Genomic DNA, 14,275 nt, shown 5'->3' with positions numbered 1-14,275 from the left:
GTTAGATATAGGCTCAATAGCTCATTACATTTGTGTTTGTATTTCACTCATTTGATAGGATTATGATAAAACGGAGCAACTAGCTAGTGTCTGCACTGCACTGCGATGCTAGCTACTGTATGTTATCGAATTGTCGGAGCAAATTTACAAATTAGGAGTGTCATCAATAAAATAAGTACATTTTCAGCAACTACACTGCCCACTTCTCGATACATTTTTATTCAGATGCTGATTTACAAGTACCGTTTAGCTGAAATATGAATTGTAAAAACTTAGAGCAATGGCGGTCAAAGGATTCTGTTTAACTTGTTGCTTACGATGCAACAGCCATAAATTCCATTACCAGCTGCTTGTTGGCAATAAACAAATGGATGAATGATAACTTTCTTAACTTAAATGAAGACAAAACTGACGTCCTACTATGTGGCCCCAAATCCAAAAGAGAGACGCTAACTAAGAATCTAGGAGTTTTAACCCCCTGGCTTAAACCAGAGGTGACAAATCTCTGCGTAATACTGGACTCAGATCTGAATTTCAACTCACATTAATAAAGTGACCAAAACAGCTTTCTTTCACCTCAGGAATATAGCAAAGGTACGACTATTCATAAACCAAAATGATGCATAGAAGCCAATTCATGCTTTTATATCCACCCAGCTGGACTACTGTAACACACTTTTCGCTGGTTTTCCCAAGAGAACCACTGAAAGACTACAGCTCATTCAAAACTCTGCAGCTAGATTATTAACCAAAACTAAAAGATGAGAACACATTAATCCTGTCCTTGCTACTTTACACTGGCTTCCTGTTACCTTCAGAATTGACTTTAAGGTCCTTCTTCTCACATACAAAGGACCTAGCTATATTGCTAACTCTCTTACTAACTACACACCAGCTAGAAAACTGTGATCATCAGATGCCGCCCCATTAGAGGTCACCAGAAGCAGTTATAAGAAGATTAGTGATGCCGCCTTTGTCAACTTCGCCCCAAACTATGGAACACATTACCCATAAATATTAGGGAAGCACTAATTTTTTTATCTCAGAAGGGTTTTATTAGGGGCCAAGCAGCAGCAAAGCTGCTGTGGCACCTATTGGAATTGTTAATTTTATTATTATACTTAGGACTAGGAGTCTATGGCAGCCCATAGAACCAATTGGTGCGAAGTTTTGAAATTTGGCACACTGATTTGGAACGGTCTCCTGGTTATTGTCACCAAGTTTCATGTCGATCCCTGAAGCACTATAGCGCCACCAATGCATCAAAGTTGGAGGGTCATTACGCCCATAACTTTTTAACCATGAAACCGTTTTTCTTAAGTGAGGTATCATTGGATTCCTTATATGCAGAAGATTCAACTGAACCCAATGGCACCATTGTCGTACTGAAGGTCTTTCCGTCATTTGTATTTTAAGAAATGCCAACTTTTTTGAACTCCTAAGCCGTTGCTCCGATTTTCATGAAAATCGTAACAGATCATCTTCGGACCATGCCGACAAAAAGTGATCCAAATTTTATTGATAAGTCAAACCGTTAACGAGTAACGCGCGAACGATTTTGACAAAGAGCACGCCAAAGCGGACGTGAGGCCTTGTCTCTGCAACGGTTTACCGTATGGAGACGAAACTTTGGAAATGTCATCACAAGCATATCATCTAATCATCTTCCTACCACAATCACCTTGATATGTCAAAATATGACTGAATTACAGCTGTTTATACTTGGGTCAAACCTGACAACGCTCGCCACGGGAGACACGGCTTCCTTTTTTTTTTTTTTTTTTTCGAACACAGCATTTCCTAGCAGTGAGAATAGCTCACAAGGATAAGACGGGCTTCTATGAAATGTAAGGTCGTAGGATCAAATCCAGCCACAGTCATCAAGCTTGTCGTGATACCGGACCATATGTTTAGCAAAGCCAGGTATGCCACAGTAGCTGTTTAGCAGTATAATCATAATAGTAACGATAACGTTTCATTGTCAGGGGATTTATAGTCAAGAAGAAGCGGATTTATTGTGCTCTGTAGATATGACGCTGCTACATCTAGACAGCGCATTTTGTCTCAAAATGACATATTTACCAAACGCATTGGCTTATCGTTACAAAACTCGGTATGCGTCTTTTGTGCAACGCCATGAAGGTAACTAAAAGTTTCGGGTAGTGCCACCGAGTTACAGAAAAGTATATTGAGATTTAAAAATGCAAATAATAAATAAAAAAAAGTTTTGTTTTTTTGTTTTGTTTTTTTAGCTACTGAATTTCCGTATCAAATGCTGCTTGCCCCCTTTATTTCTAATTGCAGCTATATTTACTTGTATTATTGTTTTTATTGATTTTCATTCCCGCAAAGACTGCAGCTTGTGTTTTTGTTGAATTACATTTTATTTATATTGTGAATCCACAAAGGCTGCGGCTCGAGATACCGCAAAGACTGTGGCTCGAGATTCTGCAAAGACTGCGGCTTGTGTATTTTGGATTACTGCAAAGACTGCGGCCTGTGTTTTGTGAGTGAGTTACATTTTTATTTATATTGGGAAACCACAAAGACTGTGGCTCGAGATACCGCAAAGACTGCAGCTCGAGATTCCTTGTGTGTTTTGGATTACCTCAAAGACTGCGGCCTGTGTTCAGAAGGGTTTTATTACTTTTTACTATTACTGTTTTTATTGATTTTATGTAAAGCACCTTGTGCTACAATTTTTGTATGAAATGTGCTATTTAAATAAAGTCTTATTAGGGTATTGGTATAACCTATTGTTATTGTTGGCTTTTTTGGGAGTCAATGGCAGCCTCTATACCAGTACTGTAAAAAGTTGTGAATTTTGGCATGTTGAAACTGCAGAGCATTAGTAACTACCATACCAAACATGGGCCACGTGAGACAATAGGTAGCGCTACAGGCCACACCCTAATATTTCAATTTTCAAAATGATCCCATTTGCATCCCATTTGTCCCAAAATTCTGAAATTCATTACATATGCCTTATTTACTATGAGGAACAAAAAAGCCTCAAGAACCTATAACGGCCGCCATAATGGATTTTTCTGTACAATAAAGATTTTTCCAAAACTACAAAATTCTTCTCATGAACCGCAAGTCCGATAGACTCGATTCTGAGCCCTACGTGTGTAGGATACATGTCTTTCTATATTTTGGGAAGCAATAAGGAATATATTACAGAATTTCCAAATTATTAACATTTACTAAAACTTTACACCTGTTGCACATATTTCATGTGTCCATAAATAAGTGCCACATTGACCCAGGGACTTGATCTGTTCCATATACGAGGAAGACACTGCAACATGTCACCATGTCCAAAGGCAACTTCATATCTCAAAAAATGATTGAAATAAAGTAAATCTCAGTTATTGCTAACGCTAAAATAATGCTTTAAACATCCACCGGTCCAAAACTGATACTCTGATTCAATCACAAGTTCATATGAAGACCCTTGAGAATGTTTAGTAAACAAATCTGAGAAAAAGTTGAATTTAAGATGAAAAGTTGATTTATTGTGAATATTTGAAATATGCATGCCTGGCTAATTGCTTGGGATATTTCCAATGAAATGTCTCCCCTTGCTCCTCAGCGCGCGCGATCCAAATTCTCACAGACTCAGCCTTCCCCTTGAAACACACACAACATTTCAGGAAATTGTGGGCTGACCAAGCCCCCAATCACTGCTTGGTTTTTAGCATAGGCCCTTGTGGACCTTGGTGTAATTGCATTTCCGATGTTGTATGTAATGGTAAAAACTTCTACAAATCCTGAAACATTGATAGTATTGGCCATGAGTAACTACCACACCACAAATGGCCCACCATTACCCATAGGTGGCACTACGGCCACGCCCTGATTGACAACTTTCAAAGTGATGGCATTGTGTCAAGTCAATTTTGAAATTGTTTGCAATGTTGAGGAGGAACCCACCATTGCTGCCTGCAGCTATATTTATCATTGTTATTGATTAAACCATCTTGCACACTGTCGTCCTTTAACCCAGCCACAAGTTAAAGCAAGACACATTTGATCGTTGGATGAACATCAGAGCAAACCAAGAACATGTTAACATTAACAAGAAGTTTTTTATTTTACCCAGGACTTGCTCTGCTCCCAGCCTCTTTTAGCTCCTCATAGCCAAACTGGTTTAGAATGGTGACCACCATCATAGGGGCCAGAGACTGGGCTGGCTTGGTGAACAGCGCATTGGTCCCAAACACCATTGAGGAGAGTGGGGAGCTCAATGGGAAACAGAATGAGAGACGTCAGATACAAACAGGACATCACAGGATTTAATCATATTCAAATAACTTTTACCAGTGTAAACTCTTTACAAATTGCACAAGAACCACAGTGCTAACTTGTTCACCTGCGTTTGTATTGGGTCAGGTCGGAGTCGATGATGTCTGCCAGAGGGAGGTTGAAGAGACTGAAAGCTGCCTGGATAACGACCCTGACGTACGAAAGCAAATACGATACATATTTGAATGCACACAATTAATTACCATCAATTTCTGTTGATAACACATTTGGTGACATTAACATGGTCAGTCAATGTATACATTCAACTCCCATGTTGGATCCTTTATGCCAAACAATACTGGATAAGCTAACTAATGAAGAAAAGGCAGTTTCTTACTGTATACGCTACAGATGCAAATGACTGAATACTCACATGTTAGTGGTAAGGAAGAGTGCTAGGATGTAGTAGTGGTGAGGACCCAGCAAGAGCATGAGTATAGCCATGCAGGCCTCTATGTAAAAGGTAAACAGGATGATCTTGTAGTATCCCAGGCTGTGGAGCAGACTCTGACTGCTCAGCACCAACATCTGACATAGGAAAACTGATATTAGCGTACTTCCTATGTTTGATGTTAACATTGTCAGGGTGCAAACTGCTGAATCACAACAGTCACTTCTCGATATTCAAATTGATCCCCCCCAAAATGTATACTATATTAGTCAATGATTCCTACTGTTTACCCTCGCAATGCTTAAGGATAGTAAATTATGTCTATCTGCCATCCTGCCATGAACTTCCACGACTTGCAAACTTTGCTTCAGGCTCATCTCTTTGGTTCATTGGACTGGATTTGTCAATATTCCCAAGTAAGTTAAAAGCCTTAAATAGTTATTTTTGTGTGATGAATACAACTTCTAGAACATGTAGATATTTTTGGTGGAACACATTCATAAAAGTTTACCCTACACATTTTGAAGGCATTTTCACTGCCCCAGTGCCCAGTTTCCAGTGTATCTATTCACACCCAGGCTGTCTAGTTCAGTACCTGAGGGCAGATGAATCCAGCCCCATACATGAAGCTTTTAGCTAGCGAAGGCAGAACATCAGGAGGGATGAGATGCTCGGTAAAAATCATGGTGAAGTTATTCCAGAAGGCTAGCATGAAGACTTGGAAGAAGTTCATCAGCACAAACAGCCGGAAGTCCCTATTGCCTAGAATTTGCCAGGTCATAGAGGTCACTGCGGAGAAGGAAAGTGCTGATTGGCTTGGGCTCTGGTCATCTGACCCCGATGACCCAAAAGTAGAGCCTTTGCCATCGAAGCGACTCTCACTGTGGACGCCTGTGTACATCATGCAGCCGCAGGCAAGGACTGCTACGAGGACGGTGAAGCCTTGGAAGGCTGGAAAGTAATCCATGTTGCTGGAGAGAAGGCCACAGAACAGAACACTGGAGGACCCCACAAGAGATGCCACCTGGGTGGACAGTAGTTGAAGGAACATTATAGATAGAACAAGAGTACAAGAGGAAGGAAAGCACAAACACATTAGACCTAAATTTATTTTTAATTCCCCCCCCCCCCCGAAGGTTCCATATAAATCCTTCTGCAGGTCCTTCAATTCCCACCTGGTTGTACTTGATGAGTCTGAGACGACTCTGGTGGTGACACGAGATCTCTGCAAAAAGAGCACACTGAGCCAATAGGACAAAAGTCAGCATGCCATCAAAAGCACACAGCGTTACCACTAGGTGTAGGCCACTGAGCCAATCACCTGAGGTATACAATCCCCATGGGAACCAGGCCAACAGGAAGGCCAGGGCATAGAAGGGAGCACCATAGAGTATGGATAGCCGTCGTCGAGAACAACAGGCCATGCGGGAGTTGTCTTGGAGGTAGCCAAACAGGGGGTCGTTTACAGCATTCCATATCATGTACACCACCTAGAGAACAAGGATTAACAAAATGAGGAGATTATAGTCTATTGCAAGATAAAAGATACTGAACAAAGAATACAATGTTATGGCCATCTACATTTTGTCTGCCTACTTAAAGGCCATCTTGCAGGTTCTTTTTTTCAAACAAATTTGTGCAATTTGCTTGTTGGTAATAAACATTTAAACTGTTATCCATTGTATTTGATGTTGTAAAAAAAGTAGGTACTTTTTTGCAATGATTCTTTTATCTCCCACAATGCATTGCATGACATCACGTTGGGGAGAAGACAGACCAAAGTCAATCTGTGGTTGCTTAAGTATCTGAAGTATTTTTGAGTGAGATTTGAGTACATTATTATTATTATGGAACAGGATATCATAGTAGGCTATGAGACAACATATTTTATATTCCAGACTTTTATATAAGTCTAATTTTGTGGATGTTTATTATACAGCAGTATAGTTTGTGAGTGAATAAAACTCCCTCATCATTTAAATTGTGTTCCATCTGAACTTGTTATATGGACTTTATCATCCAGTTAGGCCTATTTGAAGTTAAAGGTCACATGACATGAAAACTTTAGGAGGTTATTTAACATTAATGAGGTCCCCTAGCCTGCCTTTGGTCCCCCAGTGGCTAGAATTTTCGATAGGTGTAAACCAAGCCCTGGGTGTTCTTCTCCGCCTTTGAGAAAATGAAGGCTCAAACGCTCTGTTTGAAAATCTGCTCCTTGTGAAGTCACAAGGAGCCAGGCTACCGCCCTTCTCTCTGCTTTGCCTGCCCAGATAATCTGGCTCGCCCATGAAAAACTGAGCTACGATCGTGTGAAGGCAAGTGCAATATCAGTTTTTCCTGGAGAGACATCATGGCTAGCAAACGAACGAAGCATAACAGTTGCTCAGTGTTTGGATGTAAAATCAAAACTAAAGTATTTTTTAGTTCTTTCATCCAAGCCTCTGAACAACCAGTATCTTAATTGTATTTTCCCTGGAAATGCACCGACACAACTTCCCAAAGTTTTGTATGACTGCGCCAAACATTTTCAGCCACTACTGTTTCCTCAACTTGAGCCAACACAAAGCTGGCCTTGCTGAAATTAATTTCTGGATCATTACTAACTCTCCTTGGTCAATCTACAAACCTTGGACAAGTAAGTTAACTAACACTATATCATTTTGTAGCTTTACTGTATATGGTTACCTAGCTTGCTACCCTTAGAATGTGGCTGTAACATTAGCTCCGCAGCTAACAGCTGAGTTACTGTTGCTAATGTAAAGGTAGATGGCATCAAGTGTGTGTGTGTATACAAACGCTGTAACGCCAGTGTTGTACACTTCTTTGTTATTTGGATAACCATTCTGCTGTTGTTGTTATGGTGCGCGATATCCGCCTTTCTCCTCATTGAAATGATTATGAGTGTGCATCTTTGCAAACCAGGGTGATCAGATGAGAATGGTTAAATTTGAGGCATCTTACAGCAACGGGGGCTACGAGCCATTGCGATACATCCGGGGGCGGAGCAAGGGTTGTGTCTCAGGGGGGACGGAAACTGATTGGGGGCCCCCTGTCATTAATATTTTGCAGTGCAATAACATATAACAACAAAAAGTAACCAATGGCAACCTCTATTGTGAACAGCACATATTAGCTTAATAAATGTGTTCAATCATCATAGGCCACCTACAGCCGGCATGCTACATTTGAACTAAAATTCCATTAGACTATAATCATTTTATTTTCAGAACTGACATGTATTGGGATATTCAAAACCAGCAAACTCATAGCCTACACACAGGTCAAAACACAAACACATTATTAGGGTTCCTTCAGTAGAAGGAAACCTATTGTTTTTGTTAGTATTCTTCTTCTTATTATTATTATATTTCTCCGCTAAATAGCCCAATAGCTCAAAAAGTTCTGGACCCGATTTTTTCCAATTTGGCCCAATGATTCAACAGGTCACTCATTACTCCCAGACGGCTAGTGGCCCATGTACGCCCATAGGTGGCGCTATAAAACACGCCCAAAGTCTATGTGATTTCCCCAGCGCCCCATTATTCCAAAATGCCAGAAAATTGGTATACATGCCTTATTTCTCATGGGGAACAAAAAGGCCTCAAGAACCCATAAGGTCCGCCATGACAGATTTTGCTGTACTGTCCAAATTTGGTACAACCTTCAAAACCCTTCTCCTCATGAACCATAGATCCAATCGACTTGAAATTTGTTACAGATGCGTAGAATATATGTCTTTACATAGGGTGCCATGGAATAAGAAATACAACACAAAATGGCTGAAAGAAGTACATTTATATAAATGTCCAAATTGCCTCAATATTTTTTTTGTTAATAAATCTAATATAATTTTGACTGATTGTTTTTCAAACCTTATAGGGTTCAAGACGACATCAATCTCTAGTACCATAAACAATTTCACCTTGGTATGTCAATATATGATTGAATTCAATTGAATTGCTCCATAGTGCGCGCGCTCCAAATTCTCACACACTCATCCTGCCCCTTGACACTAGGGTGACCACCCGTCCCGCTTTGCATTGTGTCGCACAGCATTTTCACCCCTTGTTCCGCACGTCGCATATTGAAATGCTGTGCTATACAGCGCAAAGAGGGACAAGTGGTCAACTTACTTGACACACGCGCGAGCTTGGCGAGACGCACACACATCCTTTCTGGAAATGGTGTGCTGACCAAGCCCCACCCTCACCCTCATTTAGCTTCCGATCGCAGCTCGCCGTTAGGAATATAAATTATTTTTTGGCGGCCATTGTTGTTTTCAACTGGAATCACCTGAAAGCCGTGTCTGAGGCAGCCACGTTCGGTAAGTCCTATTTTTACACATTTTAAGCTAGAATCAATGATTGGGTTCGTGAAAGTACACTACTCTTAAATTATTGTGAAGGTTTGAGCACTTTGAGACCTTTAGATCGTGAGTTTGAAGTGACGGAATACCGAACTCGAAAAGTAGCTAGCTTTTTCCCTCTGTGTAATTACTGAATCATGTAAGTTAGCATCTCTGCGAATTCATCAAAACGGTAGAGGAGGGTAGCTTTTAGGAGAACAAGCAATTCCCCACAGACCTGTCGGCTCAGAATTTTGATTAGGGTTGAGAAAGTCTTTGTAATAAGCCTATGCGCCAGGGAGACCGCATAGGCTTAGGCGGCAGCCATGTTTTAGTCGCCCCTGTTAGGTTCATAAGTTAACCATTTTACAGTTCGGTTGACACCAAAAATGTGTTTGTTACCAAACCTCGAGGAGGGAAGCCTTTAGGAGATGTAGGAATTGTGCTTGTAGCCAGATGCTCCGATTATTTTTGTGATTTGTGGAAAACTTGCAAGTGGAGTGAGACTGTGTCCCGAGGGTACATTGTTTTGACTTAGCCTCAATGACAGAGTCGGCTCGCTTACTCACTGGCAGTGTGTAAACTATATCGTAATTCACTAAATTCTAGTGCTAAAACGTCAGGGAGGGCTGCATTTTGTAGACAAGAGTCTACTGAAAATAGCCAGTATATAGGATCCTTCAAAACAAGCCTATTTCATTTGTCATTTTCCTGAGAAAACGACCTACATTAGCCAGGCTAGTTTCACTAGGTCAGCCTATTTAAAGGGGCAATTGTTTTGTGTTTTTTGGGGGTATTTCACACTGTTCCTTAAGGTCTCCGAATAGGGTATGTAACATTGGTTGGGTTGAAAATGGCCTGGGTGCTGTTCTATGCCCACTGACAGATCCTCTGAAATGTTCCCGGAAAAAAACACTAGCTTTTCTCCTTTTATGGTATGCTCATTAATATTTAGATAAGCTGTGCGCTGATTGGTTGGTTTTCACGAGTGAAGCTGGGGAGCAAAACGCAACACGGCCAACAGCAGCACTCGCTGAAACACTAAGTTGGAGATTTGAAATAAAAACGCGCAACTAAATCTATTGTGTCTACACAACACTGTTTTCAACAGATTGACTATATATCATTTGAAATGAAAACATTACTTGTTTCCACTTTTGTTGTTGAAGCAAAGTGGATTGACTTGGGTGGGTAGAACATTAGGCTACAGTTTAGCAACCAAACCATATCCTGATTCTACTCGGGTTCAGTTAGCTAGCTAGCTCTAAATAACTTGCTGAAAAATAACATGACCAAGATCTGGACAAACATGCATCGTGAATTGTAGATTTACATTACACAGGTTATTTATTTGAATGAAACACAGTCAGGAATATGAATCAACGTTAGCCCCATTGCCAATGAACTAGGCTAAATTATCACACATTCTACCTATGCTCTTGCGTTAGCAAGCTAAACTTGTTTACAAAGCGGCGAAGCCACTTAAGTGATTCTACCTTTTCTTATTGGTGGCCAAGCCGCGAAGTGGCGAAGCCACATAAGTGATTCTACCTTTTCTTATTATTGGTGGCCAAGCCGCAAAGCGGCGAAGCCACATAAGTGATTCTACCTTTTCTTATTAGGATTCCTCCGTCAGGAGGAAACCTTTTGTTATTGTTAGTTTTATTAGGATTCCTCCGTCAGCAGGAAACCTATTGTTATTGTTAGTATTATTAGGATTCCTCCGTCAGGAGGAAACCTATTGTTATTATTAGTATTATTAGGGGCCAAGCAGCGAAGCTGCGAGGCACCTATTGATATTGTTAGTATTATTATTAGGGGCCAAGCAGCGAAGCTGCGAGGCACCTATCGTAATTGGTAGTATTATTATTATTATTAGGGGCCAAGCAGCGAAGCTTTATTAGTTTTATTCTTTTTTTTTTTTTATTGTATTCTTGTACCATGGAAGTCAATGGCAGCCACTAGAACCATATGGTAACTTTTTGTGAAATTTGGCACACTCATTAAGGACAGTCACTTCTACAGTTACACCAAGTTTCATGTCTCCCATTAGACCACGCTAGCGCCACCAACGGGTCAAAGCTGGACATGTGTTTACACATGTAACTTTTGAACCGTATGACCGATTGAAAAATGAGGTACCATTGGATTCCCTGGATCAAGCCGAGTTCAACGCACACCATGGCGTCGATTTCCGGGTATATAGATTTTCCGCTATTTCCGGTTTTATAAAAAACCTTTGAAAGCCTACTCCTCCTACAATTTTATTTCAATCTTCCCCAGATTGGCATACATAATCTTCAGAGCAACCCTCACTCAGGCATTACACTTACATTGGATTTTCAAAACCGTTTGTCCGCTACAGCCAATCAAAATCGGTAACAAAGCAACCAAACAGGAAATTGGATCAAATCTCTGCAAATCTTTGAGATGTCAACACCAAACTTGGTATGATGACTCGGAACTCTATTCTGAGGATCTCCACACAATTTGGTGTTATGTGATCACTGGGCGTGGCCGCAGGAAGCAAAAATGTGTTTTGGCCAATAACTATTGATTTGTTTGCCTTTATTAAGTGATTCCTTTGTCTCTTGATATCTTGGGACATCCCGTGTGTGACTCATAATAATTTGTGATAATAGCCGAATTGATGCTGCCGCCATTTTTAATTAATTGAAAAACGTTTTTTCTCTACTCCTCCTACAAATGTTGTCCAATCTTCACCAAATTTGGCAGATAAAATCTTCAGACCAAGCTTCACATGGTTTTTTTATTTTCGAAACCGTTTGCCCCCTACAGGCAATCAAAATGTGCCATTAAGCCAGCAAACAGGAAGTTGGGTCGTATTTCAGCAAATCTTTGATGGATTCACACCAAACTTGCTGCGTGTACTCGATACCCTCTGGTTCGCAATGTTTGGAGGAATCCGCCATTACTGCTTGCAGTTATATTTAGGATTCCTCCGTAAGGAGGAAACCTATTGTTATTGGTGGCCAAGCTGTGAAGCGGCGAAGCCACATAAGTGATTCTACCTTTTCTTATTGGTGGCCAAGCCGCGAAGCAGCGAAGCCACATAAGTGATTCTACCTTTTCTTATTATTATTGGTGGCCAAGCCGCGAAGCGGCGAAGCCACATAAGTGATTCTACCTTTTCTTATTAGGGGCCAAGCAGCAAAGCTGCGAGGCACCTATTGTTATTGTTAGTATTATTATTATTATTATTATTGGGTGTGCTTTGCCTTCGGCAAGGGCACAACCATTGTTATCTCACATATATATTATTATTTATTTATTTTCCCACCCCTAAAACGTTGTCAATATTTGGACTACATAGGCAACCTAGGTGTCAAAAGTTTTGTCTTGGTAGCGATTGAGTTGCTTGTATCGGGATTTACGTTCCGTTGCACAGTTTAGTAGAAATTACGTTTTTGTGACGAAAAGTGAAGCTAACGGTGGCTAACTTGCTAGCCACAGTCACTGACGCCAGAGCCTGTTTAAGGAGAGCCTTGCCACTCCCTATTAAATCCCATTGTACCGAATTTGGCTGCAGTTCCACCAGAGTTCCACTGGGGGTGATCGCGAGCGAGTGCATGTTGAATGGGAGTCTATGGAGCTAAACAGCTAAATTTGTCTCTTTCGCCTGATTGTCGTTGAAAAACCTCCGATTTGATTGTAGTTTGTGCATGTTCAACATGGATTATAGGTCGAAAATTGAATGAACGAGTACTTATGTCCTTTTGATTTCTTACATGGTGAGTCGTTGTTGTACATAACACGCTAGCATTCTGCTACTGAATGCTGATTGGTTAGTAAAGGACTGATACGACCAGAGCTCCCGCTTGATGGCATCCGAAGCAGAATCAGAATGTCGGAGCATTAGCAACATTAGCAACAACATTAGCAAGCCAAAACTCTTTCAAGCATGTGTATTGACAGGGAGAGCCTAACCTGTCAGCTGTGTTGTCGATGCCCTGAGAGACCAGAGCTTGCCGTCAAACAGTAGCTCTGGTCGTACGATGTATATGACGTCAACGACATTTTCAAAAGCTTTTTAGAACAGAAAGGCGACTTTCAAAAAATCTAAAACCCGGCAGTGTGTATTTTTTTGGCCTCCCCTTTCGAATTCAGAATTCAAATTACTGGACAAAAAATTATATCCCGAGAAAAGTGGATTTTGAGGGGTACCGCTCCATAGATCTCCATTCATTCTGCACTCACTCGTTAGCGCCCTCACATGGAATTTCAACCAGTTCAGAACCCGGAAGTTTCCCGAGAGTGGCAGTTCTCTCTATATTAGACATTCTCTGCTGACGCCACTAACGTCACTAACGTCCCAGTCACTGACGCCACTAACGTCACTAACGTCACGAAAACTCGCGTGACTATCTCTAGCAGAACATTAGTTTAGCAGCTCGTTAACTTCTGGGAGATGGCTAGGCTTAGGCTAACTTCTTTACAGCAAGGCAGCTGCAGAAACGCCACAAACAAATAGGCCTTGGTGATAACTATTTGCTAATTTTACTTTGAGATATGACACACAATTGTGATGTGTAATGTACAATATCAGGTAATATTATTAAGGAAGTACATCTACTTTCGGAAACAATTTCACTGAAGCATTAGCATCATGACATTAGCCTCTGTTGCCCGGGCAACACATCTTACTGCGGTTTATGATGCATCTGTTTTCAATCGTTAAAATAAACATTCCTCACAAATACATTTTCGTTGTAGGATTTATTATGACATTAGATTACAACTAAACGATTTGTTGGTGAAATTATCATTACCTGTGGTTTCAAACCAGTGTAGCTCACTGCAACGCTGTACTGTAGCCTACTACTAGTCTAGAAGAACGCTAGTAGCGTAAGCTAAAAAAAACATCTCCACACTGCAGCTGTTAACAGCTCGTAGGATGTCAAACGGCGGCTCATGTTCAGCACTACCCCTTACTTCAAAAGTCTTTCAATAGGTGAACTTTTCTGACTCGTGACTACTAACCTGAACTCCATCGCCACAGCCTAAACATTGTCAATCTGTTCATGAAAATAATTCATTTCAGCCTAGACCGTACAACGGAAGTAACGTTAAATCGAATTAAACCAACGCAATCGCTACCAAGACAGGCTAGTAAGTAGTAGTAGCCTACAATTTACCGGGGCAGCTTCTCCACACAGCAGGGCTATATCGCATTTTGCCTTGTTACTGACAATGATCGCTACCACTGACAT

General features: G+C 40.9%; 1 protein-coding gene across 6 annotated transcripts in view; it reads right to left on the bottom strand.

Moving 5' to 3' along the window:
* Window positions 1-14,275, bottom strand: part of mfsd13al (major facilitator superfamily domain containing 13a-like) — a 44,854-nt gene that overhangs the window by 12,598 nt on the left and 17,981 nt on the right. For 5 of the 6 annotated variants that reach the window (XR_014731783.1, XR_014731782.1, XM_084678012.1 and 2 more), the window contains exons 2-6: window positions 5,875-6,189; window positions 5,295-5,723; window positions 4,682-4,836; window positions 4,376-4,459; window positions 4,102-4,245 (exon numbers count right to left, since the gene is read on the bottom strand). Coding sequence is in view for 4 of the 6 variants with exons in the window: in XM_084678012.1 (XP_084534138.1) it covers window positions 4,102-4,245; window positions 4,376-4,459; window positions 4,682-4,836; window positions 5,295-5,723; window positions 5,875-6,189 (1,127 nt within the window). In the remaining 2 variants the exon portion in view is untranslated. Of the gene's footprint in view, window positions 1-2,945; window positions 3,633-4,101; window positions 4,246-4,375; window positions 4,460-4,681; window positions 4,837-5,294; window positions 5,724-5,874; window positions 6,190-14,275 lie in introns of those variants that run through there. The other variant, XM_084678015.1, reaches the window with a different exon arrangement.

Source organism: Hypomesus nipponensis, chromosome 17, assembly GCF_054491055.1.
Source record: "Hypomesus nipponensis isolate SF chromosome 17, ASM5449105v1, whole genome shotgun sequence".
Classification (NCBI taxonomy): domain Eukaryota; kingdom Metazoa; phylum Chordata; class Actinopteri; order Osmeriformes; family Osmeridae; genus Hypomesus; species Hypomesus nipponensis.
This window is presented reverse-complemented; position numbering and strand designations above follow the sequence as displayed.